Below are 13,058 nucleotides of genomic sequence, written 5' to 3'. Positions count from 1 at the left end.
TACAACTGTGTACGGGGGGGGTTTGGGGAGATAAAAGCAGGAAAAAAAAAAAGATTGACAACAGTTGTTAGCCCAGGTGCCAATCTTTGGGGAAAAAAAAAAGGAAGATTGGCAACAGTTGTTAGCCCAGGTGCCAATCTTTAAAAAAAAAAATATATATATATATATTCAGACCTAGGTCAATGAATTCAAATGCAAGGAAAGGGTTAAACTTCTTCCCCAAGCATTGGCAAAATCTGTAGAGAAAAGAGGAACAGGCTTTATGAAAGAAAGCTACAGGGTCTAGAGTCATTGAGGAAGAAGGTTTTCACAGGCGTAGAAGGCGTTGCTCCTCCTACTGCGACGTGAACTAGCACAAACAGAAGACAAGCAGGGTCATTCTTCGACATTAGCCCAACAGGAGAAGCAGCCAAGATGGATCTCGGATGGTGAGTGACCAATCTTATTATTCTTTGAAAGATGATTATGAGTTAAGTGACCTCAACGGCAGACTGAGGTTGAGGATGGTGCTCTTTTTGTCCTTCCTGCCTGAGAATACTAGTATATGTTAAAGGCATATTTAGGTAGAAGCCAAAAGCAGAAACATCTGGGAGAAAGAAAGGTCTGTAGTGTGAAAGTTTAGCTGAAGTCCGAAGCCATTCCCCCCTTCTTGGATCATCCACTCTAGGTTGATTCCATACTCCAAGCCAGGGAAGCTTTTTAAAAAAACTTCTACCAAAGACATTTGACTGCCACTCAAATGTGAGAATTATTTGAGCTCCCCCAAATTTTATTGTTTGTCGGCATTTTTTTAAGTGATTAATTTTGATTTTGTAAATTTGTTTTTCAAATATTGAAATGTTTCAGTTGTTGACTTTAAGAATCAGGAAATTTTTTAATGTTTGCACAATTGTGACAAATGATAAAAGTAAATTTTGACATGGGGATGAGAGAAGGAGATAGAGAAGGTAGAAGGAGAGGGTCAAGGGAAAAGAAGAGGAAGAACAGATAGAAGAAGAAAATGCAGAACCCAGATAATGAATCACAAACAGGCCATGGGAGATTCTGAGCAGGAGGAGGTAGTGGAAAGACGAGAGTAATTCAATTAGCTAGTGGGTATTGAACATGCATGACGTGCTGTGTACTTTACGGCTGTTATTTCACAGAGTTTTAATCTTCGCAATGACTCTCGGACAGATAATAGCATCATTGCGTTTTATGGATGAGATAACTATAGCTTAGAGAGGCTAAATAACTAGCTAAAGGTCACACTACTCATAAGGAGTAGTGCTAAAATCTTTCTTGCCACTTTGCTCTGCACCACAAGGTTTCTTCATGCCCTGGTAGGTCCCCGTGGCAGTGACTTACTGGAAGGAGTCAGACCCACCCTTCTCTTGGATGGTGGCAGTTGGTGTCAGCCATCATTTACTATTGTTCTTTGAAAATCTAAGCACCCCTCGTCTAGCCGGTGCTTACTGGTTTGGGAAACTGCTTTGCTGCTTTTATTTCAGAAGATCGGGAGTTAAATTTCCAAGTAAAAAATCCTTTTCCCTTAAGTGGAATTTTGAAATGTTACACATATATGAAAAAAAACAATTACAGAATTTACAATTTTTGTGGAGCCGTAGAGGTGGGAGCACTTAATTATGCTAACACCGCCTGCCGACGTCTGTGGAGCCACAGGCCACATCTATATGGCTCTTGTTACGATTCTCTTTGTTTTACAGCTCCTGAAAATTGATCATAACAGGAAATTTTAAAGTATAAATGGCTGATAAATAATGTTTAGTCTCAGGGCCAGCCCGGTGGTGCAGTGGTTAAGTGAGCATGTTCCGCTTCAGCGGCCTGGGGGTTCGCTGGTTGGGGTCCCGGGTGCGGACATGGCACCGCTTGGCAAGCCATGCTGTGGCAGGCGTCCCACATATAAAGTGGAGGAAGATGGGCACGGATGTTAGCTCAGGACCAGTCTTCCTCAGCAAAAAGAGGAGGATTGGCAGTAGTTAGCTCAGGGCTAATCTTCCTCCAAAAAAGAAAAATAATAATGTTTAGTCTCATCTGAAATAAAACAAATGCAAACTACAATAGTGAAATATCACTTTTCTTTTTATCAAAGTGGCAAATATTTTGTTTAAAAAGCAAGCAAGCTAGCAAAAATCCTACATATTGCTAAGAAGGGAGGAACATTCATACCCTTATTATCTGCTGATGGTAATATAATCTTCCTGGTCAATAATATGGTGATGGATATCAAAAGCCCTTAAATGTATATGCCCTGTAAGCAAGCAGGTCAACTTTCAGGAGTTTATTGTAAGGACATAATCATATGTGTTTCTAAAGTTTTAGTGACATGGATATGTTTTCTTGCCATTGTTTCTAATAGGGACAATCTTAGAAACAATTTAAATATCTAAACATAGGTAATTGGTTAATTATGGAACATCCGTAATGGAATACCATACAATCATTAAAAATTCTATTGTAGAACAATTCTTAATGTGTTTAGCTTAAGAGAAAAACAGAATGCACAGTGCTCCTACTTCCGTACATGGTACCTGTATACACATAGTGATAATCAGAAATACAGCTGATTTTTATTTTCTACTTTGTGTTTTTGAACTTGGATCACATTTCCAGACAGAAAAATAAACATAGATATTTAAGGAAAAGAAACCAATAGCTGGCTTCTCTCAGAAAAGCAGACAGCTCTCTAGTGGTATGTGATCACTCATAATTTATGGAATTCCATTGTTACGGCTTTTGCCCTTTGTGTTTAACTTGTTTGTCTTGACTCCTTTTCAAAATATATGCACTCTACTCATAACTCGCTAGATCCTAATAGGCCTGTTTTCATATACTGTTCCATGTGGGAGAGACCGGAGCTCTCATTTCCTTATTTGACGGATGTGATGGCCTGGCTCTAGAGTGAGCTGCATGTTGGGGGGAAGAACAGTGCAGTGGCTAAGTGACCACACTTTGAACCAGAGTGCTGGCATTTGAATTCCAGCTTCTCCCACTTTCTATCTTTGTGACCTTGGATGAGCTGCTTAAATGATTGTAATCCTCAGCTTCTTATCTGTATAATGGGGATAATTGTGACGTGTCACAAGGTAGTTGTGTGATTTTAGTGAGATAATCCATGTAAAATGCTTAGAACCCTGCTGTGATAGGTACTCAGTAATTATTATTATTAGCTGTTTTTGTTACTGTTACTGTTAGGATCAAGAACTAGAGGGGAAGTGATTTGTGCAAGATTACGCAACTACTTGATGGCAGTGCTAGGACTAGAATTCAGGAAGGTTTTTCCCACCAGAAGTGTTCAATAGTCTCTGGGCCTGTCAGGACTCAGGGCTCCCAGAGGAGCTGACCCGAAATAGGCAGAGCTCAAGGACAAGGTCAGCCACAGAGAATGACTCTGATGTCAGTGGTAAGTCAAATGCTGGAAAGGAGGGTGAGGCTAAGGAAGCTAAGAGCCAAGTTAGGTGCAAGGATGAAGCAGGGAACAAAGAGCTAGGGCAGGAGGGAAGAGTTGGCTCAGAGACCCTGCTGAGGCTCTTATAGACCAAAAGCTTTGGGCTTCATGAGAGGTCAGCATGGTTTAAAGACCCAAGGTCTGGGTGATTAAATAGACAAATGGAGTTGCGGGGGAATTGCAAGTATAACTGTGAGAAGAGGCCTGATGGGTAGTAACGATGGAAGATGAGGTGGAACCTGGGAGGAGCCAAGACAAGGAGCCCCCGGAGCCCAGGCATCCAGTCATGATTATCCTAAAGTCACAGCCTAAGCTTGAAGAATCATAAACAAGCAAAGATATGATAAAATTTGCTTTAAAAAGTTCCTCTGGCAGCAGAGTGCAAAACTGATTTAGGGTGACAAGAACATCATTTAGGAAACCATTGGAATAATCCAAGGAGAGGTGTTGAGGACGTGAAACCAGGGTAGTTATTGTGGGATCAGAGAGGAGAGGATTCATTTAAGAGATATTTAAAGACTAGGATTGATGGGATTTGGGTTTTCACAGATGTGGAGCTTAGAAAGAGAGATCTGAGTGACATTCTTCACAAAATAGGGGATATAGGAAATGGATGGGGTTTGGGCTGGGGGAAAGAGAGGACAGAAGTTGAGTTCGTTTTTTAACATGCTGAATTTGAGATCCTGTGGAGCAGCTAGACGGTGATGTCCAAGTAGACAAGTAGATATACAGGTGCAAAACTCAAGAAAGAAGTATGAGCTGAAGTGGACATTAAGAGTCTTCAGCATAAGTACAGCTGACAGTTGAAATTCTTGCTGTGGGTGAGATCGCTAGGGAGGGGGGATGGTGGAGTGAAAAGAAGCCGAGGATGGACCCTGGAAAACTTTGACTTTTAAGGAGGTAGATGAGGATGAAGAGTCCACAATAGACACCAAGAAGGGACTAGAGAGAGATTGGAGCCAAACAAGAGAAAAGTGGTGTCACAGAAACCAAAGGAAGAGAGAGATACAAGAATGAGGAGGATGTGTCCATGCAAAGAGAAAGAATATTTACCAAACTTCTACTTTGAGCACATGAGATACAATAGAAAAAGAGACTTTAGGGACTAAGTGTTAAGGGTTGAATTGTGTCCTCTCAAAATTCATATGTTGAAGTCTTAACCTCAGTACCTTAGGATGTAACTATGTTTGGACAGAGGGACCTTATGGAGATAATCAGCTTAAAATGACATCATTAGGGAGTGTCCTAATCCAAGATGACTGGTGTGCTTATAAAGAGGAGGAAACTTGGACACTGAAACCTGCATAGAAAGAAGACGATATGAAGAGACGTGGAAAGATGGCCATCTATAAACCAAGGATGGAGGCCTGGAACAGATCTTGCCCTCACAACCCTCAGAAGGAACCAGCACTGCCAATCCTTTCATTTTGGACTTCTGGCTTCCAGAACTGTGAGATAATAAATTTCTGCTGTTTAAGCCACTCAGTTTCTGGTACTTTGTTACTATAGCCCTAACAAACTAATACAGTTGGTGAGTGTGCATAACACCTTGGTGAAAGTGCATACAGCCAGAGAAGGAAACTGAATAAGTGTCTCAGAGAGGTGAGGAGGGGGGACCAAAAAAGGATTAGGTCACCTAAGGTAAGAGGAGAAAAATATTTCACAAAGCGGAGAGGAGTCACAGTGTCAGATTCTCCAGAAAGGTGAATTAGCAGAATGACTGATCATGTGAGTCCAGAAACCCCTCAGTGACCTTTGCAGAGAGCATGCCCAGTTGAATAGAAGGAGTGGACCTTAGAGAGCTGAGAACATGGAGACAGCTGACAGACCACGCCTGCAAAATGTTTGGTGATGAAAGGGCACCTCTCACTGGACCAAACTCACCCCCGCCATCTATAAAGAGCCGCATGAGAACAACTTCAAGTCAAGTCAGCCAGACCTGGAGTCTTCTCTACTTTAATAGCCAAACAGAGGAGAGAAAAGTCAATACTACTTTTTCCATCCAAAACTGGCTTGGGAAGGATTTCGGGAAGAAAAGAATTTTGCAACTGTTATTCTATGTGTGGGATTTTTGATCCTGACACAGATTCCATTCTGTTTGGTTAAAGTATAAAAACATTGGTGTTCAAGGCTTCTCAGAGATGAAGTCTGTGGTGAATCTGGTGATGTAAATAAGACAACAAGCCCGAGTGGTTTGGGGGAATCGCTTATAATTTCCATCAAAAAGGAGTAAAAACCAGTAGAACTGGAATAGAGAAGTATTAAAGCAGTTTCTTAGAAAGCTTTGAAGTCAAAAGGAGTCTAAAATTTGCTTCCTGTAGGTGCAAGGATATTACTGGCCAAACAACCCAAATGTCACAGTTCTACATTGTTGGGGATCAAATTAATCAGATTTGACTGTACTGAAAGTTTTACTAAAAGTAAAAAAGAATAAACATTTAGTTAAGTAAACAATTGGTCAATACTAGCCAGAAACCAACCACGGGGTAAAACCTGAAATAGATAACTACCAAAAGATAAACAGAGATCACCATTCCCATCTTACAACTATTTTCAACCAAGTAAACAATAAATCTTTATCAAGAACTGATAGTTTAAAGACACTGTGGAGAATACAGAAGAAATAGCCAACGTGTAATTTTTTATAGTCTAATGGGAAATAGAAACTAACACTTATGAAATACCAAAAGCAACCCAGTGCAGTTAATAATAAGGTGATTTAAAAAATATATAAATGACAAAAATATTCATTCTCACTAGATATTAAAGAAATGCCAATTCAAACACCGATGAGATATTTTCATTTATCAGATTCAAAAGTAAACAAACAAAAATCCAGCTAGAAAATGGGCAAAAAATAAAGACATTTCCCCAAACAGGATATACAGATGACAAGTAAACACGTGAAAAGATGTTCAATGTCATTGGGCCTTATGGGAATGAAAATTAAAACTACAATGAAATAACACTACACACCTATCAGAATGGCTAAAATAAAAAATAATGGTAATATCGAATGCTGGCAGGATGCAGAGAAACCAGATCACTCATACATTGCTGTTGGGATTGTAAAATGGTACAGCCACTCTGGAAAACAGTTTGGCAGTTTCTTACAAAACTAAACATACACTTGCCATATGACCCAGAAATTGCATTCTTGGGCATTTATCTGAGAAATGAAAACCTATGTTCACACAAAAACCAGCACATGAATGTTCATACCAACTTTATTCATAATAGTCAAAAACTAGGGGAAAAAAGTGTCCATCAGTGGGTGAATGGTTGAACGAACAGTGGTACACTTATTCGGTGGAATACTACTCAGCAATAAAAAGAAAGAGCTATTGATACACACAACAACTTGGGTGAATCTCCAGGGAATTATGCTAAGTGAAAATGTCAAACTTAAAATATTACATACTGTATGGTTCCATTTATATAACATTCTTTTTTTTTTTTTTTTGAGGAAGACTAGCCCTGAGCTAACATCTGCTGCCAATCCTCCTCTTTTTTGCTCAGGAAGACTGGCCCTGAGCTAGCATCCGTGCCCATCTTCCTCCACTTTATATGTGGGACACCTGCCACAGCATGGCCTGACAAGCGGTACATAGGTCCACACCCAGGACCCGTACCAGCAAACCCTGGGCCGGGAAGCAGAATGTGTGAATTTGACTGCTGTGCCCCTGGGTCGGCCCCTGAAATTCCTGAAATAACAAAATCATAGAGACAAAAGAGCAGATTGGTGGTTGCCATGGTTAGGGGTGGTGGATAAAGGGGAAGGTCTGTGGCTACAAAGGGATAGCACAAGGAGCCTTGTGGTGATGGAATGTTCTATATCTTGATAATGGTGGTTGTTACATGAATCAACACGTGATAAAATTACATTGAACTGCACACACACACACACACACAGATGAGTGCCCATAAAACGGGAAATCTGAATAAGCTCTGGGGATTATACTAATGTCAATGTCCCAGTTTTGACATTGTGCTGCAATTATACAAGCTGTTACCATTGGGGTAAACTTGGTGAAGCGTACACAGGACCTCCCTACATATTTTTTTTTCAGCTTCTTTTGAATTTTAAATTATTTCAAAATAAAAAGTTTAAAAAGTAATTTTTAAAAAACTAAATGTTCATCTTCACTAAATGTTAAAGAAAGGCCAATGCAAACACCAATGAGATATTTTCATTTATCAAATTAACAATGTATGTTTTGTTGCAGGGGGGTGAGGATAATAATGCTAATGAGTGTACAAGAAGAATGGTACTTTCATATACTACTGACTGTGGGATTACGAATGGCTATAAGCTTTCTGGAAAGCAATTAGTCAACACGTGTCAAGAGTCTTAAAAACGCTTATACAAGTAGACACTCATTCTGGCCACTGCCTCTTTATCTATGTTCTGAGTAATTTTTTCAGTTCATTCAGCACCTTTGCTCCAAGTGCTCTGCCATACCTAGAAATACACCAAAGATGAGCAAACATAACTTCTGTCTTCAAGGAGCTCAGTTTAGTGGTAAATATATCAAATGTGATAATTTTTTTTGTAACAGTAGGTGTGCAAGTTTCCACAGGAGCACAGAAGTAGCTGTTTTCTATTTGTCTATAGGAAGTATTGTGTCTTAGATAAGTGCCAGAGTTTTGAGTCAGGCCAGTGTTAATAATAAGTAGTTAATGACTAGTTCTGTACTTATTAGCGGGATCACCTTGGGCAAGCTCTCCAGCTCCCTGTGCTCACAGCTGTACAATGCGGCTACGAGCACTTACCAATGCCACGTGGGTTATAAGGATTTATAATGGATGTCTTGTGGAATTAAAATATTTTATGCTTCACATTCTTTTATTTAAAATCTATGACTTCCTATATTTTAAATTAAGTCTTAAATTTCTTTAGCTCTGCCTTTTCTGATTCAGATCTAGCAAATGGATTCTTACCTGGAACCCAGAAGCTGCTATAGTGGATCTCCTAATTATAGACAAGAGAAGGGCAGGCTTGATACAGATGAATAAGGTAAAAGCCACACAAAAAAGCCACCTGAGGGGCCGGGCTGGTGGCATAGTGGTTAAGTTCACAGGTTCTGCTTTGGCAGCCCAGGGTTCGCTGGTTGGGATCCCAGGTGCAGACATGGCACTGCTTGGCTAAGCCATGCTGTGGCAGGCATCCCACATATGAAGTGGAGGAAGATGGGCACAGATGTGAGCTCAGGGCCAGTCTTCCTCAGCAAAAAGAGGAGGATTGGCAGCAGATGTCAGCTCAGGGCTAATCTTCCTCAAAAAAAAAAAAAAAAACCACCTAAAATATCTTTTATGTAAGGTAGGATGCCAGAACCGTTAAAATAAAATCTTGGGGCCGGCTGGTGGCATAGTGGTTAAGTTCGGGCGTTCCTGTCAGTGGTCCGAGGTTCTCTGGATCAGATCCGGGGCGGGGACCTACCCACCACTTACTAAGTCATGCTGTGGCCACATCCCACATAGAAGAACTTGGAGGCTGTACAGCTAGGATATACAACTACATTCTGGGGCTTTGGGGAAAGAAAAAAAGAAAGAGGAAGATTGGTAACAGATGTTAGCCCAGGGCCAATCTTCAAAAAAAAAAAAAAAGTTAGAAGAAAAGGAAAGCAAACCCAAACCCAGTCTCTTTAATGCCTCTAGTGGTATTTTCACACACACAGTGATCCCTTTACACACCACTTAGGTATTGATCCATTCAGTTCTGGGAGGCCTTAGAAAAAGACATTTCCTTAGATTAAAGGAACTTTGGGCAGGTTACTTACTTCTCTAAGCCTCAGTTTCTCCATCTGTTAGAAGGTTTAATAGTTTCTAGTTTTCAGAGGCTAAGGATTAAGAGAGTAAATGGAGGGATACGAAATGTGTGGCTCAGAGTAGGATGGAATAAGTGATTGCTGTGATGAACAGTGACGGGGCTCAGAACCTTCAACAGGTGTTGTCCCTGAATCCTTACAATGACCATGTAAGTTAGGTATCATTTTCCCCAGTGAAAAACCAAATGAGGAAATTGAGGTTTAGAGAAGTTTAGTAACTTAGTCAAGGTTGCACAATTAGTAAGGGGCAGAGTGAAGAGACTTATTCAAAAAGTGCCAAACCACACCAAAAAAAGTACACATCTATCTGACATTCTAATGATAGTCATATAGCATTATCAGCTAGAAATTAAAACAGATTCAGTTCTATATCCCACTGAAACCTTGAGGTCACCAGCTGTGTCCCCTGGCAAGTGGCCTAACCTCTCTGAAATTCAGTTTCCTCATTTGAAAAACTTTTACGTTTATTGTATAGATTAAATGAACTAATTTGTTTAAAGTACTTAGCAGAGTACCTAGCTTATAAGCAATCAGCTAACAGATATCAACTTTAATAAAATTTACTGGACACGTTACTGTGCTAAGCACCAGGAATGCAAAGGGGAATGAAACGTGTTCCCTGCCCTTGTGGAACTCAGGACAGGACAGCCACATAGCAGCGACATTTTAATGCAATGAGAAAATTGCTATAATAGAAGAGTAAATAATGGGATTTGGGAGAGAGGAAGATACAAATGTGGTGAAAAGAAAAGAGAAGGCTGGCAGGGAAGGTTTCAACTGTGACCTGTGGAGTGATCTGGATCTCAAAGGAAGAGCAGTCCTTTGCAGACAAAGAAGGCAGGAAAAGTGTTCCAGGCAGAAGGAACAGCTTGTGCAAAGGCAAAGAAAGCAAACAGCCTTACAATGGTCTGGGAGGGTCAGGAGATAGCAAACAGTTCAGCGTGACTAGACGGTGAGTTGTATGGGTTGATGGATAAAAGCAGAAGAGAAAAATAGGATTCAAGCTGCAAATGGCCTCATGTGTCTTGCTAAGAAGAGTGACTTCTAGCCCATGAGGAATAGAGGACAAGTCTTTAAAGCAAGGAAGTTTCATAATCAGATTGTCTTTGAAGAAAGATAATGATAGAGTAAAGGATAGTGAGAGGGAACCAGCCAGGAGGCTGTTGCAATAGTCCAGACAAGAGATGACGGAGACCCCAAAACTGGCTGCCAGTGAATTGGAAACGGGTGGTGAGGAGGAGGAAGGAAGGACGACATAAACACAATGTGTGAAATCCAAGGTATGAAAATGGCTCGGTGCCTTCTTACCACAGTCATCCCAAAGGACCCAAACAAAAACAGAGAAGACCTCTTTCAAAAATAATCTCTTTTGTTTATATGCAAATAGTCCATGCACAGTGAAAATGCAACTCAAGTGTGATAACAATTGCAATATTTTGTTACCAATCCATGAAACACAAAGATTGAATTGACTTACAAATGCTGTCCTTCTTAAAAATTCCAACTCCTCACATTAAAACTGTAGCTAACCAGTGCAAGGCTTATTTGAGGTTGTTTTCAATTTTAAACCAGATTTGAGGAAAGTTATTTAAGGCATTTTTCAAAAGAGGGCATCCCTTACTCATATTGTTGAAGAGCAGGAAGAGCGATATCTTGATTTACTGGGAAATTTCTTTCAAATAGCAAAATTTCTGTGTGGTGGTGGACCTTTAGAATCTTCCAGTTAAAGGTGTACGAAGGGAGCTGCAAAAATTACACCTCTATCGTTCTGCACCACCAGCTTGAAAATTACAAATCCAGCTTAATAAATGCATATTTTAAGGGTTCACAGAAGTCTTATGTGCATTGCTTTTGGTTACAAAGATGCCACAGGGAAGTGAGCCTTTGGGTGTACGATGCCCCCTCCTTCAACCCTGTTGTGAAATGGAAGCTTTAAAAAATCCAGTGGTTTTTTTTTAAAACAAGCTTAGTCATATTGACTGTGTTCTGTATGCCCCAATCTATTTTATTGTACCTTGTAGTGAACATTTTATTTATACTCTTATATAAATACTTTGCATAAAAAGGTGGTTTCGCAGATCTTCGTGCTTCCCTAAATTTGAAAGCTGCTGCCATTTGTTAAAATGTGTTAGTTTTGTTATGTACTATATGCATCCTTCAGCACGCAGAGGAAAAAAACATACGGACTTAACTCTTCAAGCAAACTTTACATTCAGAATATTATCTCATTTTATTTCTTCTAACTGAAGTTGTAAAGGAAATGGGAAATGTCAGATGCTTTTGTGACAGAAATGACAGTTTCTCAGAATGTGTAAGTGTATACCCTTAAGCAAATAGGCCCCTGTAAATTCAGTGATCGCAGTCTTCTGAATTTGGGTTTAATGTTCACAGCTAACATTAGAGATCCAAAGGATAGTGAGTTTGGAGTCAGATACTTTGTTGAATTCTGAAAAGCACCATCACCAATGCTGGTAGTTTATTGGGATCTATTTTTAGACCTGCCACTGTGTGTATTTCACCCGCCTTGGAAAGATTTTATGTAGTTTTGTTCTTTGTTAACTAATCGGCCATCTTCTGTGTAAACTGTCAGAGGAAGTCCTGAGACTGTAAGAAGAATGTAAACCTCACTGAATAGCTAGAATATAGAATTAAATTAGAAGTTAAGCATACCTAGTCTACCCTCCCCTCAAGTGAGTGCTCTCTACTGTGCCGTCCATGACTGGTGGCCATGCAGACGCCGTGGCCGTTTAAAATAGGAAGTGAAGGAGAACCAATATCTCTTGGAGAAGCCTATTCCTGAGACAGAGGGCTTGGGGAAATATTGTGACCTACACGATCTAATCAGAATCTACTTCATGCTCTTAAGATGATATTTAATCAGTAGGACATCATAAGTGAAGTTGTTCGTGTTGAAAATCACTTGGTGGCAAGGACATACCTTGACATCATGACATTGGTGTCTCCTGCACTCACCTGCAGGCTCTGGGAGGGCAGGGACCCTCTGCTTTTGCTCACCTTGGATCCTAGGACCAGCCCAGGGCCTGCACTCAATCAGGGCTGGTTAAGCATTTGTTGAATGAATGAAGGCAAATTAAAAAGTAGAAATTCCAAATGGTGCGATTACATCTGTGGATTTTAAAGTATTGTTGGAAAATGGGAATTATTACCGAGATCCAAAGATGGTAGGCACAAAGGTAGAGCATAAAAATGCGTGTATTTGGGGGCCGCCCTAGTGGCGTAGTGGTTAAGTTTGCACACTCTGCTTCAGCAGCTTTAGGTTCGCGGGTTCGGATTCCGGGCTTGGACGTACGCACTGTTCATCAAGCTATGCTGTGGCAGCATCCCACGTGCAAAATAGAGGAAGACAGGCACAGATGTTAGCTCAGGGACAATCTTCCTGACTGAAAAAACCCAATGTATTCCTGACTGAAAAAACACCAAATGTGTATTTGTGTGTCACTAGAATCTATAGTTATATCAGTACCCATGTACACCCTGGCACTACCCCTGAAACTCTGCCTAGCCCCCTTCTTGAAGTGTGCACACATGGCAGGCAGGCACGCTGGGAGGGGTGCTCTGGATGTGGTCTTGCTGCTATAATCCTGTCTCTAGTGGCCTTGGGGTAAACCATGAGTCCCTTGGTTCCCCAAGCTACGGTTTTCCTCTGGCGTGGCCTTGGCTTTAGCTGTGGTGCAGTCCTATGGGGCCTATCCCCCTGGGATAGGCCTCAATCCACGGGGAGAGACGCTGAAGTGTCTCCACCCACCACACTGCAGAGCTCG

At 40.8% G+C, this 13,058-nt stretch overlaps 1 protein-coding gene across 7 annotated transcripts in view; it reads left to right on the top strand.

Moving 5' to 3' along the window:
• Positions 1 to 275: 275 nt before the first annotated feature.
• CD86 (CD86 molecule) overlaps positions 276 to 13,058 on the top strand; it is a 63,135-nt gene continuing 50,352 nt past the window's right edge. The window contains exon 1 of one of the 7 annotated variants that reach the window (XM_070582623.1): positions 276 to 428. In XM_070582623.1, the coding sequence (XP_070438724.1) occupies positions 415 to 428 (14 nt within the window). In that variant the 5' untranslated portion in view covers positions 276 to 414. The remainder of the gene's footprint in view (positions 429 to 13,058) is intronic. The other 6 variants (XM_008516197.2, XM_070582621.1, XM_008516199.2 and 3 more) reach the window with 6 other exon arrangements.

The sequence above is a fragment of the Equus przewalskii genome, chromosome 18 (genome assembly GCF_037783145.1).
Source record: "Equus przewalskii isolate Varuska chromosome 18, EquPr2, whole genome shotgun sequence".
NCBI lineage: Eukaryota > Metazoa > Chordata > Mammalia > Perissodactyla > Equidae > Equus > Equus przewalskii.
Note: the sequence above shows the minus strand (reverse complement) of the source record. Positions and strands in the feature narration are given on the sequence as shown.